The sequence below is a fragment of the Dasypus novemcinctus genome, chromosome 15 (genome assembly GCF_030445035.2).
Source record: "Dasypus novemcinctus isolate mDasNov1 chromosome 15, mDasNov1.1.hap2, whole genome shotgun sequence".
Classification (NCBI taxonomy): domain Eukaryota; kingdom Metazoa; phylum Chordata; class Mammalia; order Cingulata; family Dasypodidae; genus Dasypus; species Dasypus novemcinctus.
Genome location: NC_080687.1, coordinates 18,558,930 through 18,584,000, shown reverse-complemented (window position 1 = coordinate 18,584,000; position 25,071 = coordinate 18,558,930). Strand labels below are relative to the sequence as shown.

Genomic DNA, 25,071 nt, shown 5'->3' with positions numbered 1-25,071 from the left:
TAGTGGAAGCTTTACTTTTTCCTTTCCAATTTGGATGCCTTTTATTTGTTTTACTTGCCTAACTGCCCTGGGCTAGAATTTCCAGTACAGTGTGAATAATGGTGGTGACAGTGGGCATATATGTCTTGTTCTAGATCTTAGAGGGAAAGTTTTCAGTCTTTCACTGTTGAGTATGAGTTTAGTACAGGGTTTTTCATATATGTGCTTTACCATTGTTGAGGAAGTTTTTCTAAATGTTTTATCAAGAAAGTTTGCTGGATTTTGTCAAATGCCTTTTCTGTATCAGTTGAGACAATATGTGTGTGTGTATTTTTAAGGACACATTTATTCAGCATCATGATGAGACTCTTAAATTTAGCAGTGAACAGCATGGGTCAAAAACAAACCTACATTAAAATCCTTTGTTTGAATGCTTTATGCTTTCTGTGTAACAGATAACCTCTTATACAATTCACAGTCTTCATGGTTTTTCTTGCCCACACACGAGTATTTTCTAAAACATATCTTCTTTGTAGCATTTGGCTCGCCACCAATGTGCCTGACTGAGTTCACAAATCTTTTGTAACCTGTAGCTTCCCTGTCACTTCCCTGACTTTCCTTTCCTGCTAAGCTTTGTTTCCTGCATTAAATAAAACTTTCTGTCATTACCATAGCCACCTAGGTTTTGTGTTTTAGCAGACTATTGTCCTCCAACTCAATGAGGTCCAGAGCTTCTGCTTCCAAAGTTTCCTCCCTTTGTGGTTCCAAAATTTGCATGTTGATTGTTGTAATTACCAAAATCATTGTAGCTTCCGCCACTTCCAAAATTGCTTCCATTATTACCAAAGCCATCATGACCATCTCCATTGCACTGTATCCACCACCATCTTTGCTGCCACAAAGTCACCACAACCTCTGAAGTTTCCTCCATGACAAAGTTGTCATTCCCACCAACGCCACCTCCACGGCTACCATTGAAGTTTTCAGAACTCCTTCTACCTTTTTGGCCGGATGAAACAGTAGCCATTTTTTACTTAGGGCTTTCCTTCACAGTTGTGGCCATTCACAGTGTATTATTCCTGAATGACAGTCTTATCCACAGAGTCATGGTCACAAAAGTTACAAAAGTAAGACCTCTCTTCTAGTTACTGCCTCAGTCAGTCATGATTTCAGCCACTTCAGTTTTCCCATACTGCTCAAAATAATCTCTTAGGTGATGCTCTTCAGTGTCTTTAATGCCACTAACAAAGATCTTTTTCACACTTAAATGGGCACCTGGTCTTTGAGAGTCTTCTCTTCAAACAGCCATCTTTGGTTCCACAATTCTTCCATCCAGCTTGTGTGGCCTTGCTTTTTCCTTGGCTGCATCCACTTCCTCCACAGTGGCATAGGTGACAGACCCAAAGCCTCTGAAGTGTTTGATGTTTAGATCTCATTACCACACAGTCCATGAATAGTCTTCATTGCTCACAATGGTTCCTCAGATTTTCATTGATTGTTTCAGAGCTTAACCCTCTGATAAAGAGCTTCCACAGCTGTTCAGGCTCTTTAGGAGGCTCTGACTTAGACATGATGGCAGTGGGAGGAAAGACTTTAACTGCTTCTTCAGCAGCTTCTGTGGACACAAAGAGTAAGCTAATGAATTTGTCTCAGTTATGTGGTTTTTACCCTTCATTTTGTTAATGTGGTGTATTACTTTAATTGATTTTCTTTTTTTTTAAGATTTATTTCATTTTATTTATTTCTCTCCTCTTCCCCTCCCCCACCCCCCATTGTCTTCTCTCTGTGTCCATTTGCTGTGTGTTAGTTCTTGTCTGCCTGCATTGCTGTCAGTGGCACCGGGAGTGTGTGACTCTTTTTGTTGTGTCATCTTGCTGCGTCAGCTCTCCGTGTGTGTGGCGCCACTCCTGGGTGGGCTGCACTTTTTTTGCACAGGGCAGCTCTCCTTGAGGGGCACACTCTTTCTGCATGGGGCTCCCCTGTGCGGGGGACACCCCTGCGTGGCACGGCACTCCTTGCGCCCATCAGTACTTTGAGTGGGCCAGCTCGCCACATGGGTCAGGAGGCCCTGGGTTTGAACCCTGGACCTCCCATGTGATAGGTGGATGCTCTATCAGTTGAGCCAAATCCGCTTCCCTTAATTGATTTTCTTATGTTGAACCACCCTTGCATACAAGATAATAAATCCCACTTGATCATGGTGTATAGTTCTTTTAATGTGCTGTTGGATTTGATTTGCTAGTATTTTGTTTAGGACGTTTGCATCTATATTCATATGAGAAACTGGTTTGTAATTTTCTTGGAGTATCTTTATCTGGTTTGGTTTGAGGGTGATGCTGGTCTCATAGTGCAAGTTGGGAAGTGTTCTCTCCTCTTCAGGTTTTTGAAAGAGTTTGAGTAGGATTGGTACTAATTCTTGGAATGATTTGTAGGGTTCACCTGTGAAGTTCTTGGGTCCTGGGCTTTTCCTTGTTGCTCCCAATTTTAATCTCTTTACTTGTTATTGGTTTGTTGAGGTCTTCTATTTCTTCTAGAGCAGAAGTTCTTTACCAGGGACCCATGGATCCCCCACGAGGTTCATGGAAAGACTTCAGGGAGTCTGTGCTTGAATTGAAAAAAGTCAATTTACCTTTATTTTCTCTAACCTCTAAAATCTAGCATTTCCTTCACCTATGAATGTATGTAATAAATTACAGTAGTATTCCATGGTTTTTACCTGACTGGCAAAGGGGTTTGTGGAACAAAAAAGTTAAGAACCCCTGTTCTAGAGTCAGTGTAGGTAGTTTGCATGTTTCTAAGAATGTGTCCATTTCATCTGGAATATCTAATCTATTGGTATACAGTTGTTCCTAGTATCCTCTTATAGTCTTTTTTATTTCAGTGGTGTTGGTGGTAATGTTCCCTTTTTGTTTCTTATTTTCATTATTTGTACCTCTTTTTTTTTTTTAAAGATTTTTTTTTTTTAATTTATTTAATTCCCCTCCCCTCCCCCGGTTGTCTGTTTTTTGTGTCTTTTTAATGCGTCTTTTTTTTTCTTTGTCCGCTTGTTGTTGTCAGCTGCACGGGAAGTGTGGGCAGCGCCATTCCTCGGCAGGCTGCTCCCTCCTTCGCGCTGGGCGGCTCTCCTTATGGGTGCACTCCTTGCGTGTGGGGCTCCCCTACGCGGGGGACACCCCTGTGTAGCACGGCACTCCTTGCGCGCATCAGCACTGCGCATGGGCCAGCTCCACACGGGTCAGGGAGGCCCAGGGCTTGAACCGCGGGCCTCCCATGTGGTAGACGGACGCCCTAACCACTGGGCCAAAGTCCGTTTCCCTATTTGTACCTCTTATCTTTATTTGTCTTTGAATCGAAAGGATCAATTTTCTTGATCTTTTCAAAGAGCCAACTTTTGTTGATTCTTTTATTTTTTAAATTCTCTAATTCATTTATTTCTGCTTGAATCTTTGTTCTATCTTTCCTTTTGCTTTCTTAGGGTTTAGTTTGCTCTTCTTTTTATAGTTCCTCTAGGTGTGCAGTTGAGGTCTTTGATTTCAGCCAGCCCTTCCTGTCCTTCCTTCCTTCATCCCTCCCACCCCTCCCACCATCCCTCCCTCCTACCCTCCTACCCTCCCCATATAAGTTTCTGTCTTAGCACTGTCTTCACTGCATCGATTAACCCAGGACCTCATATGTGGGAAGGCAGCACTCAACCACTGAACCAGATCAGCTCCCCTGAGTTGGTTCCTTCATTTGTTTACTTGTTCTTGTGGGAAGCAGGTGCTCAATCACTTGAGCCACATCTGCTCCCACCATAAGTTTTGATATGTTATGTTCTCATTTTCATTTGTCTCAAGATATTTACTGATTTTCCTTGTGATTTCTTCCTTGACTCATTGATTGTTTAAGAGTGTGTTAATTAACTTGCATGTATTTGTGGATTTTCCAGTTCTCTGTTATTGATTTCCAGCTTCATTCTGTTATGGTCAGAGAATATGTTTTGTGTAATTTCAGTGTTTTTAAATTAACTGAGCCTTGTATGTGGTCTGTCCTAGAGAACGATCCATGTACACTTGAGAAGAATGTGTATTCTGCTGTTTTGGGGTGCAGTGTTCTGTATATGTTACATTTAGTTCATTTATCATAATTTTTAAGTTCTCTGCTTCCTTATTGATCTTCTGTCTACATGTTCTATCTTATCATGAGAGTGGTGTATTGAAGTCTCCAACTATTATTGTAAAGGTGTCTATTTTTCCCTTCGGTTTTGCCTGTGTTTGCCTCAGGTATTTTGGGGCACCCTGGTTAGATGCATAATATTTATGATTCCTATTTCTTCTCGGTGGATTGCCTTTTTTATTAATATAATATATAATATTCTTTGCCTCTTGTAACACATTTTGACTTAAAGTCTATTCTGTCTCATATTAGTACAGCTACCCCAGCCTCTTGGTGACTGCATGAATTACCTTTTTCTATCCTTTCACTTTCAACCTATTTGTATCTTTGGGTTTAAGATGAGTCTCTTGTAAACAAGATATAGTTTGATCGTGTGTTTTATCCATTCTCCCAAATTGTATCTTTTTTAAAAATCAGTTTTATTGATACATGTTAATAAAGCATACAGTCCATTGAAAGTGTATAATCCATTTTGTCCTTTTTTTAAAAAAATTTATTTCTCTCTCCTCCCCCGCCCCCTAGTTGTCTGTTCTTTGTGTCCATTCACTGTGTTTTCTTATGTGTCTGCTTATATTCTTGTCAGTGGGACGGGAATCTGTGTCTCTTTCTGTTGTGTTATCTTGCTGTGTCAGCTCTCCGTGTGTGTGGCCCCACTCCTGGGAAGGCTGCGCTTTTTTCATGCTGGGTGGCTCTCCTTACAGAGCACACTCCTTGTGCATGGGTTCCCCTATGTGGAGGGCACCCCTGCATGGCACGGTACTCCTTGTGCACATAGCACTGCACGTGGGCCAGCTCACCACACGGGTCAAGGAGGCCCTGGGTTTGAACTGTGAACCTCCCATGTGGTAGGTGGACTCCCTATCCATTGGGCCAAGTCCGCTTCACTGTCCTCCATTTTTATGTCATATCTTTGTCTTTTTCTTTATTGCAGCCTCCTTTTCTGTATAGTTGATCTTCTGTGATGTATCTGACTGATCCCTTTCTCATTTCTGTTTCTGAATATTTTTTAGTACTTTTAAAATACTTTATGGTTACCCTGGAGTTTGTATTACACAACCTATGTCTATAACCTACTAATTTGAAAAGATACCAACTTAGCTTCAGTAGCATACACATTCTCTGCTCCCATATTCCTCCATCTCCCCTCTTTATGTTGTTTTTATCCCACATTGCCTCTTTATATTTTGCTTGTCCATTATCATTAAGTATGACTTTTTCTTATTCAACTGAATTCTGATGCTCATAGAATTTAAAGATATATATTGAGGATACAATACTATTGATTTTTTCATTCGCCCATTTAGTTACCTTTACAGAAGATCTTCACTTCTATACAATACTCCAAATCACACTCTCCTGTTTTTTTCTTTTCAACCTGCAGTACTCCTTTCAGTAATTCTTTAGGGAAGGTCTTTTGATGATGAACTCTCAGTTTATCTTATCTGTGAATGTTTTAAATTCTCCCTCATTTTTGAAGGACAATTTTGCTGTATAATTTCTGGCTGGCAGTTTTTCTCTTTTGTTACCTTAACATAACCTACCACTGCCTTCTCATCTCCATGGCTTCTGATGAGAAATCAGCACTTAGTCTTACTGAGGGCCCATTGTATATGACCAATCACTTTACTTTTGTTACTTTTAGAATTCTCTCTTTTAATCTTTGGCATTTGACATTATGATTAGTATGTGTCTTGTTGTAGGTTAATTAGGGTTTATTTTGTTTGGAATATGTTGTAGTTCTTGAATATTTATTTCATTCATAAGAGTTGAGAAAATTTTTGCCATTTCATTCTGTCACTTAAGTCCCTGAGGCTGCTCATTTTTTTTCTATTCTTTTCTCTATTTCTTGTTCTGACTATGTGATTTTGATTGTCTTGACTTCTAGTTTGCTGATTTTTTCCTTTGCCTGTTCAAATCTGCTGCCATATTCCTCTAGTATATTTTAAATCTCCATTAATGATTCTTGCCCTGAATATGCGGTACAACTTTTAAAATTACTGTTTTATGTTATGTTTCTTTTTAAGCTTTTGAATTCTTTTTGCTCACATTGTCTTCTTCATACCCTTTAACTCTGTATGCTTATTTCTATCCACATTTCCCTTCACTTCTTTGAATTTATTTAGATTTTGTTTGAGCTTCTCTGATTAGTTGTTCCAAATGCTGTGTCTCCTCTGAAGTTTTAATTTGTTCCCTTGATTTCTTAGTACAGCTTGTAAGTGTTTGCTTATGTCTGGGCATCTGATTATTTTGATCTGTTAACTCTGAAGATCAGTTTCTCCTTATTGCCTTGGTTTTATTGTAGATTGGCTATATGTTAATGCTTTTCTTTGATGTTTGGTCCAACTTATTCTGAACTGTTATAGTAGCCTGTGGGTTTTTTTTTTTTATTCAAACTTCATTTCAGATTCAAAAAGTAAAATATCAGACAGGGAAATGGCTGTGGCTCAGTCATTTGGGCTCCCGTCTACCATATGGGAGGCCCTGGGTTCGCATCCTTGGGCCTCTTGTGAAGGCAGGTTTGCCCGCATGCTGCGGAGAGCCACTGGCCTGCAAGCACTGTGGCATGCTGTCCGGCTTGCAAGCACCGCAGAGTGCCTCCCCCCAAGCCACAGGCACCACAGAGTGCTACTGGCCCGGAAACACCATGGAGAGCCAACTCAGCAAGGTGATGCAACGAAAAGTACAAGTACAAACACAGAAGAGCGTGCAGCACATGGACACAGAGAGCAGACAACAAGCATGCTGCAACGGGGTGAAATAAAGAAAAATAAATACATACAGAAGAATGCACAGCAAATGGACACAGAAGAGCAGACAGCAAGCAAGCTGCAAGGGGGGGAATTAAAAAAAATAACAGGCAAAAGGCACCTCAATTAGTTATGGAAGTATTACTCCTAAAAAGTTCTGTCCAGGCACTTTTTTTTTTTAAAAGACTTGTTTTATTTACTTATTTATTTCATTTATTTATTCCCCTCATTGTTCTTGCTGTCTGCTCTCTGCATCCATTTGCTGTGTCTATTCTCTGTTTGCTCTCTGTGTCTGCTTGTCTTCTCTTTAGGAGGCACTGGGATCCTAACCTGGGACCTCCCATGTGGCAGAGTGGTGCTCTGTCACTTGAGCCACTTCCCCTCCCGGCTTTGTTGTCTCTCTCATTGTGTATCCTCTTTGTGTCTCCTTGTTGCATCATCTTGTTGTGTCAGCTCACCACACCAGCTTGCTGTCTTGCTCTTCTTCTCTAGGAGGCACTGGGAACCGAACCTGGGACCCCCATCAATTACAGAAACTTGTAGATGTTTCCCTATGTCATCTTCTAGGAGTTTATGGTCTTGGCTTTTATGTTAAGGTCTTTGGTCCATTTTGGGTTGATTCTTATTTAGGGAATGAAATAAGGATCCTCTTTCATTCTTTTGGTTATGGATATCCAGTTCTCCCAGAACTTTTATTAAAGAGACTTTCTGTCCTAGAAAAGTAGACGTGGTAGGCTTATAAAAAATCAGTTGACCATAGAGGTGAGGGTCTACTTCTGAACTCTCAATTCGATTCCATTGATCATTGTGTATATCTTTATGCCAGTACCATGCTGTTTTGAACACTGTGGCTTTATAATACACTTCAAGGTCAGGGAGCATGAGTCCTCTGGCTTCTCTGTTCTTTTTAAGGGTGTTTTGGGCTATTTGGGACCCCTTTCCCTTCCAAATAAATTCAGTAATTGTCTTATTTCTGTACAGTAGGTTGTTGGAATTTTGATTGGTATTTCATTGAATCTATAAATCAGTTTGGGTAGAATTGACAACTTCATGATGCTTAGTCTTCCAATCCATGAACACAAATGTCCTTCCATTTGTTTAGGACTTCTTTGATTATTTTAGTAGTAATTTGTAGTTTTCTGAATACAATGCTTTACATTCCTAGTTAAATTAATACTTAGATAGTTGATTCTTTTTGTTTCTACTGTAAATGGAGTTTTTTTCTTGATTTCCTCCTCATCTTGCTCATTACTAGTGTATCGAAACTGCTAATTTTTGCGTGTTGATCTTGTATCCTGCCACATTGCTGAACTCATTTATTAGCTCAAGTAGCTTTTCTGTAGATATTTTGGGATTTTCTAAATATAAGATTGTGTCATCTATGAATACTGAGAGTTTTACTTCCTCTTTTCCAATTCATTTCATATATTGTTGAACTATATTAGCTAATATTTTGCTTATGATTTTTTACAGTGCTTTCTCAGTCCTGAGCATAGGTTTGAACAAGGTTATGCTGGCCTCATAAAATGAATTGGGGATATTACCTCTTTTTATGTAAGAGTTTTTATAAGATTGATGCTAATCTTCCTTAATTATTTAGTAGGGTTTTTATGGGATTTAAACAAAGGGAGTGGAGAGAGTGATGTTATTTAAATTGGCATATATTAATTGGTTAGATTCTGGCTATAGTTATAGTGAGTGTACAAGTATGGGTCTAAAAAGCCCTTGAAAACTGATAAGAGCCTGCTGGGTAAGCCCGAGGTGACTATAAAATAGGGCTAGAAATGAGGGCAAGAATCAGATTACAACAGTGTAAATCACTCAATTAACCTAAATTAACAACTACAATAACAAGTAAAGGAGTGGAAATAAGCTAAACAAACGGGCTGTAGTTGAGGGCCATAATGTAAAGGCACTCATCTGGATACAGCAGTTTTGTAAATCATTCAGTTAACATAAGATAACTATAATAACAAATAAAGGGAGATAAACTGGTTGTAAGTGAGGAGCAAGGAAGGAATCTGGTCAGAGCAATGTTATAAATCTCTCAGTTAAATAACAGTAATAGATAAGTTCGCTGTAGTAAGTGGTTATAATATCTCCAAAAATTGTGTTTTTTTCCTTCCCATGGCTTCAGTTCCCCTTTGAATTTTTGAACATTCCTTAATCTTGAGGGATTCAGGAAGATGACTGCTCTTCTCTGGCTGCCTCATGCTGATTAAGGGTATAGATTAGGATATGAGGAGTGGAATTTTTGGCTTGGAGCTGAAGGTGTTCATGAGTTTCTGGTTGTCATTCTTGGAGGGTCTGGTATCCCTGGGTGTCAGGGCTTAACCAGCATAGGGAATAATCTGTAGGCTTTAGGCTTTAAATTTCTTGCTTTTCCTTTCTTTTCTTTTTTTTTTTAAGATTTATTTATTAATTTATTTCTCTCCCCTTCCCTCCCACCCCGGTTGTCTGTTCTCTGTGTCTGTTTGCTGCGTCTTTGTCTGCTTTGTTGTTGTCAGCGGCAAGGGAATCTGTGTTTCTTTTTGTTGCGTCATCCTGTTATGTCAGCTCTCCTTGTGGGCGGCGCCTTTCCTGGGCAGGCTGCACTTTCTTTCATGCTGGGCGGCTCTCCTTACAGGGCGCACTCCTTACGCATGGGGTGCCCCTACGCAGGGGACACCCCTGTGTGGCACGGCACTCCTTGCGCACATCTCTTGCTTTTCTTTTGAAGTCTTTTTTTTTGTTGAAGAGAAAGTTCTGTCCTAAAGCTGACCACATGCACACTATTTACCACAATTTACCAGCCTTTTTCTCTCCCTCTTCCCGGATGCTGCAGTGTTCCACTGGACTCCAGAATTGCAAAATAGTTGATTCAGATAGTTCCTGCCAGTTCAATAGTTGTTGACCATGAAAATGTTCCAAGTTGGGTGATGGACTTGGCCCAGTGGTTAGGGCGTCCGACTACCACATGGGAGGTCCGCGGTTTAAACCCCGGGCCTCCTTGACCCGTGTGGAGCTGGCCCGTGCGCAGTGCTGATGCGCGCAAGGAGTGCCCTGCCACACAGGGGTGTTCCCCGTGTAGGGGAGCCCCACACGCAAGGAGTGCGCCCTGTAAGGAGAGCCGCCCACTGTGAAAGAAAGTACAGCCTGCCCAGGAATGGTGCCGCACACACGGAGAGCTGACACAACAAGATGACGCAACCAAAAGAAACAGATTCTGTACCGCTGACAACAACAGAAGCGGACAAAGAAGACGCAGCAAAAAGACACAGAGAACACACAACCGGGGTGGGGTGGGGGGCAAGGGGAGAGAAATAAATAAATCTTAAAAAAAAGAAAAGAAAAAAGAAAATGTCCAAGTCAAGGCATCATCAAGACAAAGCTTGAAAAGTAGATGTGGCTTAGGCAACTGAGCTCCCACCTACTACATGGGAGGTCTGGGTTTCATTCCCAGTGCTTCCAAAAGAAGACAGCGAACTGAAGTGACCCTGCCGTGAGCTGATGCAACAAGATGATGCCCTGAGATGATGCAACCAAGAGATAAGAGTGAGGAAACACAATGAAAGACTCAACAAAGTAGGGAGTGATTAGGCATCTCCCTCCCACATGGTGCCTCCCCCAAAAAAAGAGAGAAGACCAGCACACAACAGACAGACACGGCAAAACCAAAAACAACGAGAGGGTGGGGAGAAGTAAAGAAAGAAAGAAAATGCTTTCTGCTTGAGAACTGGCTGCCAGTAATCCTGGACTTCTCTGTCACATGACAAGGCACCTGGTATCCTCTGCTGGTCTCTCTCTTCCCTTCTGGGTTTTTTCCTACTTTCAGCTTCTTCCATCTCTGTCATTTTTATTGGAGAGATGTGTTTAAATCTTTTTTTTTTAATATTAGTCCGATTTGCTGTATATATTGTGAGGCTATGTTAGGGGTACATACAGAATTAGAGTTGTGAAATTATCCTGGTGAATCTGACATCATACTTAGTTTTGTTTTTCAATCCAGTCTGATAATCTTGTTTTTTACAACTGGAATATTTAATCCATTTACTTTTGATGCCATTACTGATATTTTTGTGTTTAAACCTGTCACCTCCTTTCTATTTCCTATATTTAAAAGAAAATTTTTTTTATTAGAGATGTCATGGCTTACAAAAAATCATGCATTATGTGCAGAATTCCCATAGGTCAGCCCTCCACCAACACCTTACATTGTTGTGGAACATTTGTTACAGATTATGAAAGAACATAATCAGACTATTACCATTAGCTATGGTCCATAGCATACACCTGGTATATTATTCTCCATACATCCCCTATTATAAACACCGTGTATTATTAATAGTATTGCACTGTTGTTATAATTCTGATGCATGTGGCAAGGTGGATGAACCATGAAGCATGTTGAATGAAATAAGCCAGACAGAAAAGGGCAAATATTGTATGATTTCATTTATATGAAATGCCTAGAATAGGCAAATTCATAGGAACAGAAAATAGATTACAGGTTATCAGGGACTGGGGGTTGAAGAGGAGCAGGGAATGGGAGTTATTATTTAATAGGTGCAGATTTTCTGTGTGAGATGATAAAAAGTTTGAATAATGGCTTTTGGTGATGGTAGCACAATATTTTGAATGTAGTTAATAACACTGAGTTGTACACTTAAAAGTGTTAAAATGGGAATTTTTAAGTTGTATGTATGTTAGTAAAATTAAAAATTCGTTGTGTTACTTAAAACCTGCAAGTAAGCAAGTCAGTCATTGCTTTAGAAACTTGAAACTGATGGAAGATGGGAAATTTGAGAATACTTTGCATGCAAAAGGCTTCTCTCTACTTCTTAGTCATAGTTTTATAGATTATTGTAACTGGGATTTTTTTTCATATAATAAACTTTATTTTTAAAGTAGTTTTAGATTATAGAAAAAATTACATCAAAAGTATAGGGGAGGGAAGCGGCTGTGGCTCAATCAGTTGGGCTCCTGTCGACTATATGGAAGGCCCTGGGTTTGTGTCCCCGGGCCTCCTTGGGAAGGCAGGCTTGCCTGCATGCTGCAGAGAGCCACTGGCTTGGGCATCACGGAGTGCTGCTGACCTGCAAGCGCAGTGGATAAGGAACTCAGCAAGGTGATGCAACAACAAAAAAAGGGAGACAAGCAAAACTGCTGAAGAACATGCAGTGAATGGACACAGAAGCAGACAGCAAGCAAACCGCAAAGGGGGGGATAAATAAATAAATAAACACATAAATAAGTACAGACACAGAAGAAGGCACAGCAAATGGACACAGAAAGCAGACAGCAAGCAAAAAGCCGCAAAGGGGGTGATGTATAGGGGATTCTCATATAGTCCACCCCCCCATTAATCCCTATTAATTAATCTCACATTAATCCCTATTAATAACATCTTCTTTAATGTGATACATTTGTTAAAATTGATGAACAAATATTGAAGGATTGCTACTAGCCAAGGTCTGTAGTTTACATTATGGTTTACGCTTTGCACTGTACAGTTTTATAGGTTTTGATCAAATGTATAATGGTTTGTATACGTCATTGTAATATCATGCAGAACAATTCCAGTGCCCTAAAAATGCCCTTTGTTCCACCTATTCCCTCTCCCTCCCCTCAGAACCTCTGGTAACCACTATCTTTATATCAGTGATGTAACTGTGATTTTTAAAAAGTGTTTCTTGTTGATTTTAAAGTAGTCCTTCAAAAGACCACGGTATCTTTACTTCCATTATTGACATACTTCTAGAAAGGATAATAGTCTGTATAGCCTTTGTTTCTGTCTTCTACACTAGAGAGCAGCTTGAGCTATTGTTTTAAGTAGAATCCCAAAAGTACTGATAGAAATCCATTGAAATGCTTTTACACTTGATTTTTTTTAAAAAAATTTTTTTCATATTCTTAATGTACCAGGACCCACTGTCCTTAAATTTTTTTTTTAACAAAATATTTGAACTAATTTTCAAGTGCATACATTCTAGTAGAATGGGCCATCTACTGTGTTCTAGTTTGGTTCAATGATTTAAAAAAGTTGTGCTACTAAGAAGATAGTTCATTTCTGGAAGAGGATGAGTTTATAAGTTCCAGAACAATTTCATTCTTAGTACATAGTAAAGCTCTAGATGGGCAATATTTAGATCTACCTGACTTCTATAAAAGTATAGCCTTTTTCAGTAATTTCATGTTTTAACTTTTAAATTTTGAAATAATTTCAAATTTACAAGAGAGTTGCAAAAATAATACAAAACCTATTCAGAGAAGTCCAACATACTCCATCCCCCCAACCCCAGATACTCAGATTGCACATTTTAACACTTTGCTACCTTTGATGTATCACTCTCCCTCTCTACCCCCCTATTTTCTTAACATTTGAGAGCAGGTGCACATGTAATAAATACCCCTTGAACACATAATATTTCCTACGAACAAGGTCATTCAATATGTAATCACCTTAAGTGCAGTTATCAAGTTCAAGAAATTTAACGTTGACATTAACTTTACATTCTATATTCCAATTTTTTGTGTCCCAAAACTGTCCTTTTTTTTTTTTAAGGTTTATTTTATTTATTTATTTCTCCCCACCCCTTTGTTGTTTTTCATTTGTTGTGTCTGTTCATCTTCCTTGTTTCTTTAGGAGGCACTGGAAGCCAAACCCAGGGCCTCTGATACAGGAGGGAGGTGCCTAATCACTTAGGCTACCTCTGCTCCCTGCTTTGTTGTGTCTCTCATTATGTTTTTTCCTCTCTGTGTCTCTTGTTCTGTCATCTTGTTGCATCAGCTTGCCGCACCTGCTGGTTATGTCAGCTTGCTGTCTTCTTTAGAATGCACCAGGAACCTCTGCTCACTGCTTTTAATGTGTCTCTCATTGTATTTTTTCTTCTTGTGCCTCCTGTTGTGTCAGCTTGTTGCGCCTGCATGTCATGCCAGTTCACTGTCTTCTTTAGGATGCACCGGGATCTGAACCACCTACCTCCTGTGTGGTAGGCAGGAGTCCAGTCACCTGAGCCACATCTGCTTCCCCCAATAATATCCTTTTGAACCTGTTCTCCATTTTTAGATACCATCCAGTATTGTGTGTTGCATTTAATTTTCATTATTTCTTTAGTTTCTTTTTCTTTACTTTTTTAAAAAATTGTGTAATCTTATATACAACATAAATCCTCCCATCCCAGCCTCTCCCAAACTATAATTTTCTCTTCACCCCAAACAGAAACTCTACACTCTTTTTGCATTAACTCCCCATTGCCTCTGCTTCCTACTCCTGATAACCTATACTCTATTTTCTGTCTCTATGAGTTTGCGGAGTCTCATATTTTCTTTGTGGTTGTCACGCTTAAATTTAACATCCCAAATCTATAACCATCTCATTTGTTTAGTGTACCTTAACTATGTTCCTATATCCCTCTGTCCTCCCACCTTTATGTTCTTTATATTCTTTTCACAAATTACAGAATTATACATCATGATATACCATTACATTTTATGCATTTGCTTTTTAGATTATGTAGGAAGTAAAGAGTGGAGCTCCAAATAAAAAATACAGTAGTACTGATATTTATATTTAGCCATGCCATTATCTTTACTAGAGTACTTTATTTCTTCATGTTACTTCAGACCTCTCTAGTGGCCTTCTTTTCCTTTCAACCTGCAGAACTCCCTTTAGCACATCTTGTAGGGCCAGTCTAATGGTGATGAACTTGCTCAACTTTTGGTTTTCTGGAAATGTCTTAATTTCTCCCTCAGTTTTGAAAGACAGTTTTGCCAGATACAGAATTTTTGGTTGGCACTTCTTTGCTTTCAACACTTTAAATATGTCATCCCACTGCCTTCTTGTGTCCTTGATTTCCAATGAGAAATAGACAGTTAATCTTACGGAGATTTCCTTGTATGTGACATATTCTCTCTTGTGGCTTTCAGAATCCTCTATCTTTGGCATTTTATAGTAGGTTTGTAATATGGTACATTGTGAGTCTATTCAGTTTTATCCTGTTTGGACTTTTTTGAGCATCTTGGGTGTATATATTCATGCCTTTCATTAAATTTGGGAAGTTTTCAACCATTATTTCTTTGAATATTTTCTCTGTCCCTTTCTCTCTTTATTTTTCTGAGACTGCTGCAATTTGTATATTGGTACACTGGATGGTGTCTTAAAGTTTTTCATACTCTGTTCACCTTTCTTCTTTCTTCCCTCTTTTCCTCAGATTAGATGATTCCAATGGTCTTATCTTCAAATTTACTGATTATTTCTTCTGCCAACTCCAATCTGCTATTGTACCTTTCTAGCGAGTTTTAAATTTCTGTTACTTGAGTTGTCAGCTCTGTTTGGTTCATTTTCATAATTTCCATCTCTATTGATATTCTCTTTGCATTCATCTATCATTTTCCTGATTTCCCTTAGTTTTTTGTTCATGTTTTTCCTTTATCTCTTTGAGCATATTTGGGAAGTTTTTAAAATTCTTTGTCTGGAATGTTCCAGATCTGATCTTCCTTATAGTTTCTAATGCTTTAATCTTCTCCTTTGCCTGGGCCATCACTTCCTATTTCTTTGTATGTTTTGTAATTTTTTTTCTTGAAACCATCATCTGTTTTTATATACTGCTATAACCACAGGACTGAAATGGTTTCTGACATATAGTGGATATTCATTAAGTATTGTTGAATGTTTGAAACTAAACTGCTGAAATTAAGGTGAATAACAATTATCAGTAAATTAAACTTTGAGCTAGTATTGAAATGCGTGCCTTAGTACTTGAGAATTGTTGTTGATACCCTTCTTCTCATTGACTAGCTCAGGATTTATCAATAACTAACTTAAAATTTATAACTATTCTATATAGAAGTAAAATTTACTGCTTTCTTGATTGCTTTTCTCTTCCCGATTTTTTTAAATTTTAAAAATAAACAATTTTAGAAAAGCTTTAGATTTACAGTGAAGTTGCAAAGATAAAACAGAGCTTCCACGTTCCCTACCAGTTTCCCCTATTGTTACCATCTTATCATGTTACAATCATAACATTTGTCATAACTAAGGAATCAACATTGGTACATAACTATTAAATATACTTGGATTTCACTATTCTCTAGTGTCCTTTTTCTATTCTAGGATCACATCCAGAATACCACATTACATTTAGTTGTCATGTCTCCTTAGCCTCCTATAGTTTGTGACAGTTACTCATATTTTTTGCGGGGTGTTTTGTTTTTTGTTTTTTTACCTTTTATTGTAGTAACAAATATCAACTCAAAATTTCCCACTTTAACCACTTTCACATGAACTATTTAGTAGTATTAATTACATTCACAATATCGTGCTACTATCATCAATATCCATTACCCAAACTTTTTTGTCAAGTCAGACAGAAACTCTGTATCCATTAAGCAGTAATACCCTCTTCCTGCTCCCAGTCCTCACCCTTGGTCCCCTGTAACCTATACTCTATGAAATTTGCTTCTTCTAGGTATTTCATGTAAGTGAGAGAGAGAATATTTTTTGTATTTATGGTGTATTTCACCTTAACATGTCTTCAGGGTTCATCCACATTGTAGCTTGCATCACAATTTCATTCCTTTTTACAGCTGATCAATATTCTATTATGGGTATATACCATATTTTGTTTATCCATTCATATGTTGTTGGATACTTTGGTTTCTTCCACCTCTTGGCTTTTGTGAATAATGCTCCTGTGAATTTTGGTGTACAAATATCTATTCAGGTACCTGCTTTCAATTCTTCTGGGTATATACCTAGAAGTGGGATTGTTGGGTAATGCAGTAGTTTTCTTTCAACTTCCTGAGGAACTGCCAAACTGATTTCCACAGTGGCTGTACCATTTTATAGTGCTATCACAATGTATGAGGGTCTCTATAGCTCTGTATCAACACTTCTATATTCTGTTTTTTTTTAAAAAAAAATTAGCCATCCTAATGGTTGTGAAGTGGTATCTCATAATTTAATTTGCATTTCTCTGATGACTAATCATTTCGGGCATGTACTTATTGAGTATTTGTATATCTTCTTTGGAAAAATGTCTATTCAGATACTCTGCCCATTTTTAAATTATTTGTCCTTTTGTTCTTGAGTTATAGTAGTTTATATATTCTCCATATCAAATACTTATAGATATATGAATTGCAATTATTTTCTCCTCTTCCATAGTATGTCTTTTCACTTTCTTGATAGTTCCCTTTAACATACAAAAGTTTTTAATTTTGATGAGGTCCATTTTATATGTTCTTTCTTTTGTTGCACATGCTTTTTGTGTCATATCTAAGAAATCACTACCAAATCCAGGGTTATGAAAGTTCTCCCCTGTGTTTTCTTCTAAGAGTTTTATGGTTCCTAAAGGTCATTGATCTATTAAATTTTTGTATATAGGGTGAGTTAGAGGTACAATGCCATTCTTTTGCAAGTAGAAATACAGTTTTCCCAGCATCATTTGTTGAAGAGACTGTTCTTTCCCCAATTTTTTTTTCCAAGGAGGTATGGGAAATTAAACCCAGGACCTCGTACATGGGAAGCAGGCACTTAGGCACTTAAAGACAGAGCTACATCCACTCCCCAATAAGAGTTGGTTTTTTTGAAGATTTATTTATTTATTTTTAAAGATTTAATTTATTTTTTTCTCTCCCTTTCTCCCTTGTTGTCTGCTCTCTGTGTCCATTCGCTGTGTGTTCTTCTGTGTCCGCTTGTATTCTTGTCATGTGGGAAACTCACTTTTTTTGTTGTGTCATCTTGCTGCATCAGCTCTCTGTGTGTGCAGCACCACTTCTGGACAGGCTGTGCTTTTTTTTTCACGTGGGGCAGCTCTCACTCCTTGTGCCTGAAGCACCCCTATGCAGGGGACACCCCTGCGTGGCACGGCATTCCTTGCGCGCGGCAGCCCTGTGCGTGGGCCAGCTCACCACACAGGTCAGGAGGCCCTGGGTATTGAACCCTGGACCTCCTATATGGTAGGTGAATGCTCTATCAGTTGAGCTACAACCGCTTCCCATGAAGATTTATTTTTTCATAAAATTTTCCCCTTCCCCCCTCCCCAGTTGTCTGCTCTCTCTGTCCATTCGCTGAGTGTTCTTCTGGGTCCACTTGCATTCTTGTCAGCCCCCCTTACCCCCTCTCCCCTTCTCCTCTCCTCCCACCCTGCTGTCTTTGCTGTCTGTGTCCATTTGCTTTGTGAACTTCTGTGTCTGTTTTTCTTTTTGTCTTCTCTTCTCGTTTTCTCCTCTAGGATTCACCGAGATTCAATCCTGGGGACCTCTGATGTAGACTGAGGCTCCCTGTCACTTGCACCACCTCAGTTCCTGGTTTCTGTTGAGTCTGCTTTGACTCTTCCCTTTATCTCTCTTTTTGTTGTATCATCATCTTGCTGCTTGGCTTGCTGTGTGGGTCTGGTTCACCACACAGGCATGCCTTTACCAGGAGACCCTGGGGATTGAACTTGGGTCCTACCATATGGGAGACAGAAGCCCATTCACTTGAGCCACATCCACTTTCCAGTATTGACATCTTTTTTTTTTTTTTTTAAGATTTATTTATTTCTCTCCCCTCCCACCCCTACCCCAGTTGTCTGTTCTCTGTGTCTATTTACTGCATGTTCTTCTTTGTCCACTTCTGTTGTTGTCAGCGGCACGGGAATCTGTGTTTCTTTTTGTTGCGTCATCTTGTTGTGTCAGCTCTCCATGTGTGCAGCGCCATTCCTGGGCAGACTGAACCCTCTTTCATGCTGGGTGGCTCTCCTTACGGGGCGCACTCCCTGTGCATGGGGCTTTCCTACGCAGAACACCCCTGCGTGGCACGGCACTCCCTGCGTGCATCAGCACTGTGTGTGGGCCAGCCCCACATGGGTCAAGGAGACCCTGGGTTTGAACCGCGGACCTCCCATGTGGTAGGCAGGATCCTAGTTGCCTGAGCCACATCTGCTTCCCACAATCTTTTAAATGGCTGTATTCTTAGAACATAATAATCTCTTTTTTGGGAATTTGTTCTGACAACATAATCAGAGGTTCAAGGATAGTATAGCTTTATTTATAAAAACAAAAAAACTAGAAACAACCAAAGGTCAGCAAAGGGAGAATTGTTAACAATTTTATATGTTTATGTAATAGAATAATTTTTAGTCACTAAAATTCATATTTTTGAAAACCAGTTAAACAAGAAATACTTAATAAGGGATATATGTGAAAAAGCAACATGGAAAAATAATGGTTTGATTCCAATGTTTTTAAAGATATATATTTGGGAAGCGGCTGTGGCTTAAGCAATTGAGCTCCCATTTACGATATGGAAGACCCAGGTTTGGTCCTTGAGACCTCCTGGTAAAAAAAGAAAAATGTTGTTCCAGACCTTTGCGGTGAGGCGCGAGGCCCCCACGTGGTAAAGTGACACACCGAAAAGATGATGATGCAACCAGATTTTTTTTAAAAGATACATATTAAATACATATTTATAAATGTAACAGGGGAGAGAAATAGATTAAATTGCTGTCAATACCTCTGTATTAGTCAGCCAAAGGGGTGCTGGTGGAAAATACCAGAAATTGGTTGGTTTTTAATAAAGGGTATTTATTTGGGGTAGGAGTTTACACATACCAGGCCATAAAGCATATGTTGCTTCCCTCACCAAAGTCTATTTGGAGCAAGATGTCTCCCGACATCTGCGAGGGTTCAGGCTTCCTGGGTTCCTATGTTCCTGGGGCTTGCTTTACTCTGACTTCAAGGTTCCTTCCTTTCTGGGGCTAGTTTCTCTTTCCTCTGTGTGCTATCTTCCAAGGGCTCCAGTTTTAAGTCTTCAGCATCAAACTCCAAAATCAAAACTCCAACATTAAAAACCCTCAACTCTGTTCTTCCGCCATGCCTTTTATCATAACTCAGTCATGCCTAGGTACAGATCAGATTACAAATATAATCCAGTATTTCTTTTTGGAATTCATTAATTATATCAAACTGCTACAACCTCAGAGTGACTTTTATTTGATTCTTCTGTTTTTCACTGGTATGAAAAAACTATACACATTGCTTCTATAATCAGAAAAACTCTTTGGTTTATGAAAACTAGGTCAATGATGCTGTTTTTTTTTCTTAAATCACTTGTTCCAGAATTAGAATACACTTTATTTATTTTTAAAGATTTATTTTTATTTACTTCTCTCCCCTCCCCCCTGCCCCAGTTGTCTGTTCTCTGTGTCCATTTGCTGTGTGTTCTTCTGTGTACGCTTCTGTTCTTGTCAGCAGCACCAGGGATCTGTGTCTCTTTTTGCTGCGTCATCTTGCTGCGTCAGCTCTCCACGTGTGCGGCTGCCACTCCTGGGCAGGCTGCGCTTTCTTTCGCAATGGGCGGCTCTCCTTATGGGGCGCACTCCTTGCGTGTGGGGCTTCCCTACGCCGGGGTCACCTCTGCGTGGCATGGCACTCCTTGTGCACATCAGCACTGCGCATGGGCCCAGTTCCACACGGGTCAAGGAGGCCCTGGGTTTGAACCGTGGACCTCCTGTGTGGTAGGTGGATGCTCTATCCCTTGAGCCAAGTCCGCTTCCAGAATATACTTTAAATTATTTGCCATTACTCTCCATTTAGAAGCAGTTTTCAAGTTCTTTCTTATATTCTCAGCAGTAGTATGTTTTTGGAAATTTTTAATCAAGTCAGCTAATACCTTTATTTTACCTGTTTTTAATTTATATAACAGGGTAAAGTCCTTTACAAAGTTCGCTGGAAAGGATATACCTCAGATGATGATACCTGGGAGCCTGAGGTTCATCTTGAGGACTGTAAAGAAGTTCTGCTTGAATTTAGGAAAAAAGTTGCAGATAACAAAGCTAAACCAGTCAAGAAGGATATTCAGGTATGTTTTGTTGACTATTCGTATGTCTTAAAACAATTCCTGTATCACACAAAAAAAGTTAGACTTTTATCCATTTTAGATCATTCAGATCCTGATTACCCAGGTCCTTTGTTTTTTTCATCCTTTCCCACTTCAATTTTTAGCCATTTCATTTCTTTTTAATAGCTCTTCCTGATGGTAGGCAAGAATAAGGAAATGGAAGAAACTCAGGTAAGTCAAACTTCCATTATCAGCAATTTGGAAAAAGATTTGATAATGGACTAGAATAGGGTATTAAAACTAATATGTGAATTTAGTTCAAGGATTTTCTTCTGTGGACTTTTGCATTGCTTTACCCTTGCTTCTCTTATTCAATGAATAATTGAATTGGCTTTATTTATGACTCTTGTAAGAATTTTCCCTTAACTTTTCTGTGGAAATTTTACATTTGCAACTTCTGTTTATAAATTGAGCCAACTTTTACTTGCTTTTGCCTTTAGTTTTCTTTTCTCTTCTTCACTAGAGAAAGTATAGAAGTCTATTTTAAAGACTGAACACCTTTCCCTTCTCTCCCTTCAACATGCGTTTCAGCCTCTAACCATTTTGCTCTTTGTCGTTCTTTTAAAACATGTTTTTATTAATATTTCACCCAGCAAATGAATATGGTGTTTAAAAAAATATGAGACACCTGTGTATTCAGCTAAGAAATAGTTTTTTAAAAAATTTAAGATAGCTTTTTTGAAACACTTTTTTGTTGCTAAAAGTGTAGCTATAAACTAATAATGGCAAATAGTTTTCTAAACACCACCAAATGAAAGAGATAATAAAGCCAATCATTATCAGTATTTTGACATTCTTGTTTTTTCTATCCACTGTTCTGGCGCCCCCTTTTATTTACAACAATGTTTAAAAGTAAATTCCAAATGTCATATCACTGAATACTGCAATACTTTAGTATATAAAAGGAATTTTAAAAATATAACTACTCTACCATTATTAAATCCCCCCAAATTTACACTTATTTCTTAATATTTTCCGATATCTAATGTATTTAGTTTCTCCCAGTGATCTAAAAAAAAGTCTTTTTTATTGATTAGATTGAATTGAGCTGCAGAAAAGGTCTAGACATTACATGTCATTGATAAGTCACTGAAATCTCTTTTAATCTCTACTAGTTTCTTCACCTGTCCTTCCATACTTTAACCCGTGTTTATGTGATGAAACCAAATCATTTTTCTGGGTTTGGCTGAGTGCGTGGTATCTTTTAACATGGTCCTCTGTCCCCTGTATCTGTAATGAACTGAGTGCTAAATCTAGAACCTTGATTAGAGTCAGGGCTAGTCGTAAGTGGGCTGTGTACTTCCTATTGCAGGAGGACATCAGAAAGCACTAGTGTCTATCTAGGTGACTCTATTACAATGATGCTAATATGATCAGTTCGATAAGGTGTTTTCTGTCTGATTTTTCCCTTAGAAAGCACACAACCTTTCATGTAAAGGTTTCAGAAGCCGTAGATGCCTAGACCCATTTTCTCATTAGTGACTAGAAACTGGTGATTTCCTAATTCTGACTTTCTTTGCCTTTATTAGCAGGAAGATAATTCTTCAAACATTGTGATCATGACCCTGAAATGAGGAGAAAGTAAAACAGGAAGAGGTGAAGAACTGAATTAAGGTAGTGTAGGCAGTAGAGTTAGAGAATCTGTTGGAGATTCCACAGGATTTAGTGACCAATCTGATATGGAGGGAAAAGTAGAGTAAAAAATTACTAAGATGATGGATGATGGGTTTTGGAAATACAGTACTAATAGTTATTTTAGGGAGCATGTTAGATTTCAATGATTTATTTGCCTTCCAAATGAAGGTATTACTTTCCATTGGAAATATGGATCTGAGTTGAGGAGAAAGATTTGAAGTGGAAATGTAGACTTGGAAATTAATGGAGTATGTAGGATAGTTGCTTATTACAGTGTTCCAAATAATAAACTGATAATTTGATGGACTGTAAGAATTTTGAGAAACCAGTTTTGTAAGTCTTGTATGAAAAAAATTTTTGAGATAATTTTTGTCTTCCTCTTTTTTCTTCCTCTTTTCCCTTTACTAATGCTGAAAAAAATTTTCATTTTTAAATGAAATTTTATTGAAATATTCGTGCATGAACATACATAAACAATAAGTATATATTAAAATTTGTGAATTTACAAAAGAAGCATGCATATCATCATACAAGGCTCCCATACACCTTCCCACCACCGCCACCTTGCATTGTTGTGAAACATTTATTACAAACTGAAAAAGCATCATCAAAATATTACTACTAACTATAGCCCGTATCTTATATTTGGCCTATTTTCCCCCAACTCATCCAATTATTAACACCCTATATTAGTGTTATGTATTTGTTTATCACTCAGGAGAAAATGTTCTCATATCTGTCCTGTTAACCACAGTCCATCATCCACCACATGAATTCCATGTGTTACTTAGTCCCATGCTATGTACGATCCATTCAAAGCGTACGTTCAATAGCTCTCATTTTCATCATAAGAGTTGTTCTATCATCACCCCAGTCAATTTTAGAACATTTTCATTACTCCAAGAAGAAAAATTCCGTATCTCCTTATACCCCCCTGTTGTTGCTTCCTAGTATTGAAATAATATCTTCTTCAATGATGAAAATTTAAGTAGAACTAGGCCACTTAGTTTGAAAATGAGGCGGTTATCACTAATCTTAGCAAAACCATTTTGAAGAGCATGAAAGTCAATTGTTAACTCTTTCTTGGATTGTAGAAAAAGGGAGAAGTAGAAATAATATGTAAACATTTTTATAAATTGCTTAAAGCAAGGGAATAGCTTTAGGGTAAGATGATGACAGACATATTTGAGAGTAAGTTGTAAACTTTACTCTTGAACTGATAGAGATGTGTTTCATAACAACGAAGACGTTCCTCCTTCATTGTCACACTGAGGGAAATTTAAATGGTCATGTAACATACCAATAGTATTATATCAACAATACTGTTACCTAATCTACAGTTGCAATCACATTCTCCCAATTCTCTTACCTGTCTTTTATTGCTTTCTGTGGATTTTTTTTAATCAATTCAAATCAGGAATCATACAGGGTACATAGTTTTATGTCTCATTAGTTGCCTTTAATCTAGAACAGTTCCTTAGCCTTTTTTTATTTAGGTCTTTTTTGCCTTTCATGGCATTCATTTGGATAAAGAGAGATCAGCCATATTTCTCCCTTTTTGAAGGTGCCTTTTGCCCTTTTAGAATAATAAATAGACCTAATAATAAATAATCTAATAATGAGTGATCTTGATACCATCAACCTCCCACTCCCTGGTTTTTTAACATTCTTGATGATTCTTGCCTCAATTAGGAGCAAAATAGTGATTTTTACCATTCTGTTAGTTTTTTTTTTAATTTATTTTTTTGTCTTTTTTTTTTTAAAAGATGCATGGATCACAAAAAATGTACATTAAAAAATATAAGAGGTTCCCATATATCCCCTCCTTATTCCTCCCTTATCACACCAACCTCTTTCATCATTGTAGCACATTCATTGCATTTAGTGAATATATTTTGGAGCACTGCTGCATTGCATGGATTATAGTTTACATTGTAGTTTACACTCTCCTCCAGTACCTTCAGTGGGTTGTGGCAGGATATATAATGCCCAGCTTCTGTCCCTGCAATATCATTTAAGATAACTCCAAATCCCAAAAATGCCCCCACATCACATCTCTTCTTCCTTCTGCTTGCCCTCAGCAACTACTGTAGCCACTGTCACCACATCAGTGATACAATTTCTTCCATTGCTAGTTCCATAGTAGAATACCACAATCGTTCCATAGTAGAATACCAGTAAGTCCACTATAATCCATATTTTATTCCTCCATCCTGTGGACCCTGGGATGGTGATGTTTACTCCACTTCTAAGTTGAGATAGGGCTTATATCCCACATGGTTGATGGATACAATTTTCCTGCTTGCAGTTGTAGGCTCCCTAGCTTCCTGGTGTGGTGATTGACTACCTTCACCTCCCTGTTATCTGACCTGAGTAAGTCCAACGAACTGGAGAGTAGGAGTTGCATCTGCTGAGGCTCAGGTCCCAGCTGGCACATGGCCAGTCCAAAGATTCAAATCTCCTGAGTACACACCAACCCCAGCGCCAATCACAGGTTCAGAAGAAGTGACAGAAGAGGCATGTGTTGAAAGGTCATATCTGAGTCCAACTCCATCACACTCAGGAGCACGAATTCCAATGTAGGGCCCACTGACAAAGCACTGAACTTCAGAGCCATCTGCCATGACTGTAGAACCTGTGTGTCTCTGTAGCCCTCAGGAGTTCCAGTACCTGGGGTTGTATCTACTTCGG

General features: G+C 38.6%; 1 protein-coding gene across 4 annotated transcripts in view; it reads left to right on the top strand.

The window, feature by feature from the left end:
* MPHOSPH8 (M-phase phosphoprotein 8) overlaps positions 1-25,071 on the top strand; it is a 69,274-nt gene that overhangs the window by 11,034 nt on the left and 33,169 nt on the right. For all 4 annotated transcript variants that reach the window (XM_071208197.1, XM_071208198.1, XM_004446707.5 and 1 more), the window contains exon 2: positions 20,551-20,706. In XM_071208197.1, coding sequence (XP_071064298.1) covers positions 20,551-20,706 — 156 coding nt within the window. The remainder of the gene's footprint in view (positions 1-20,550; positions 20,707-25,071) is intronic.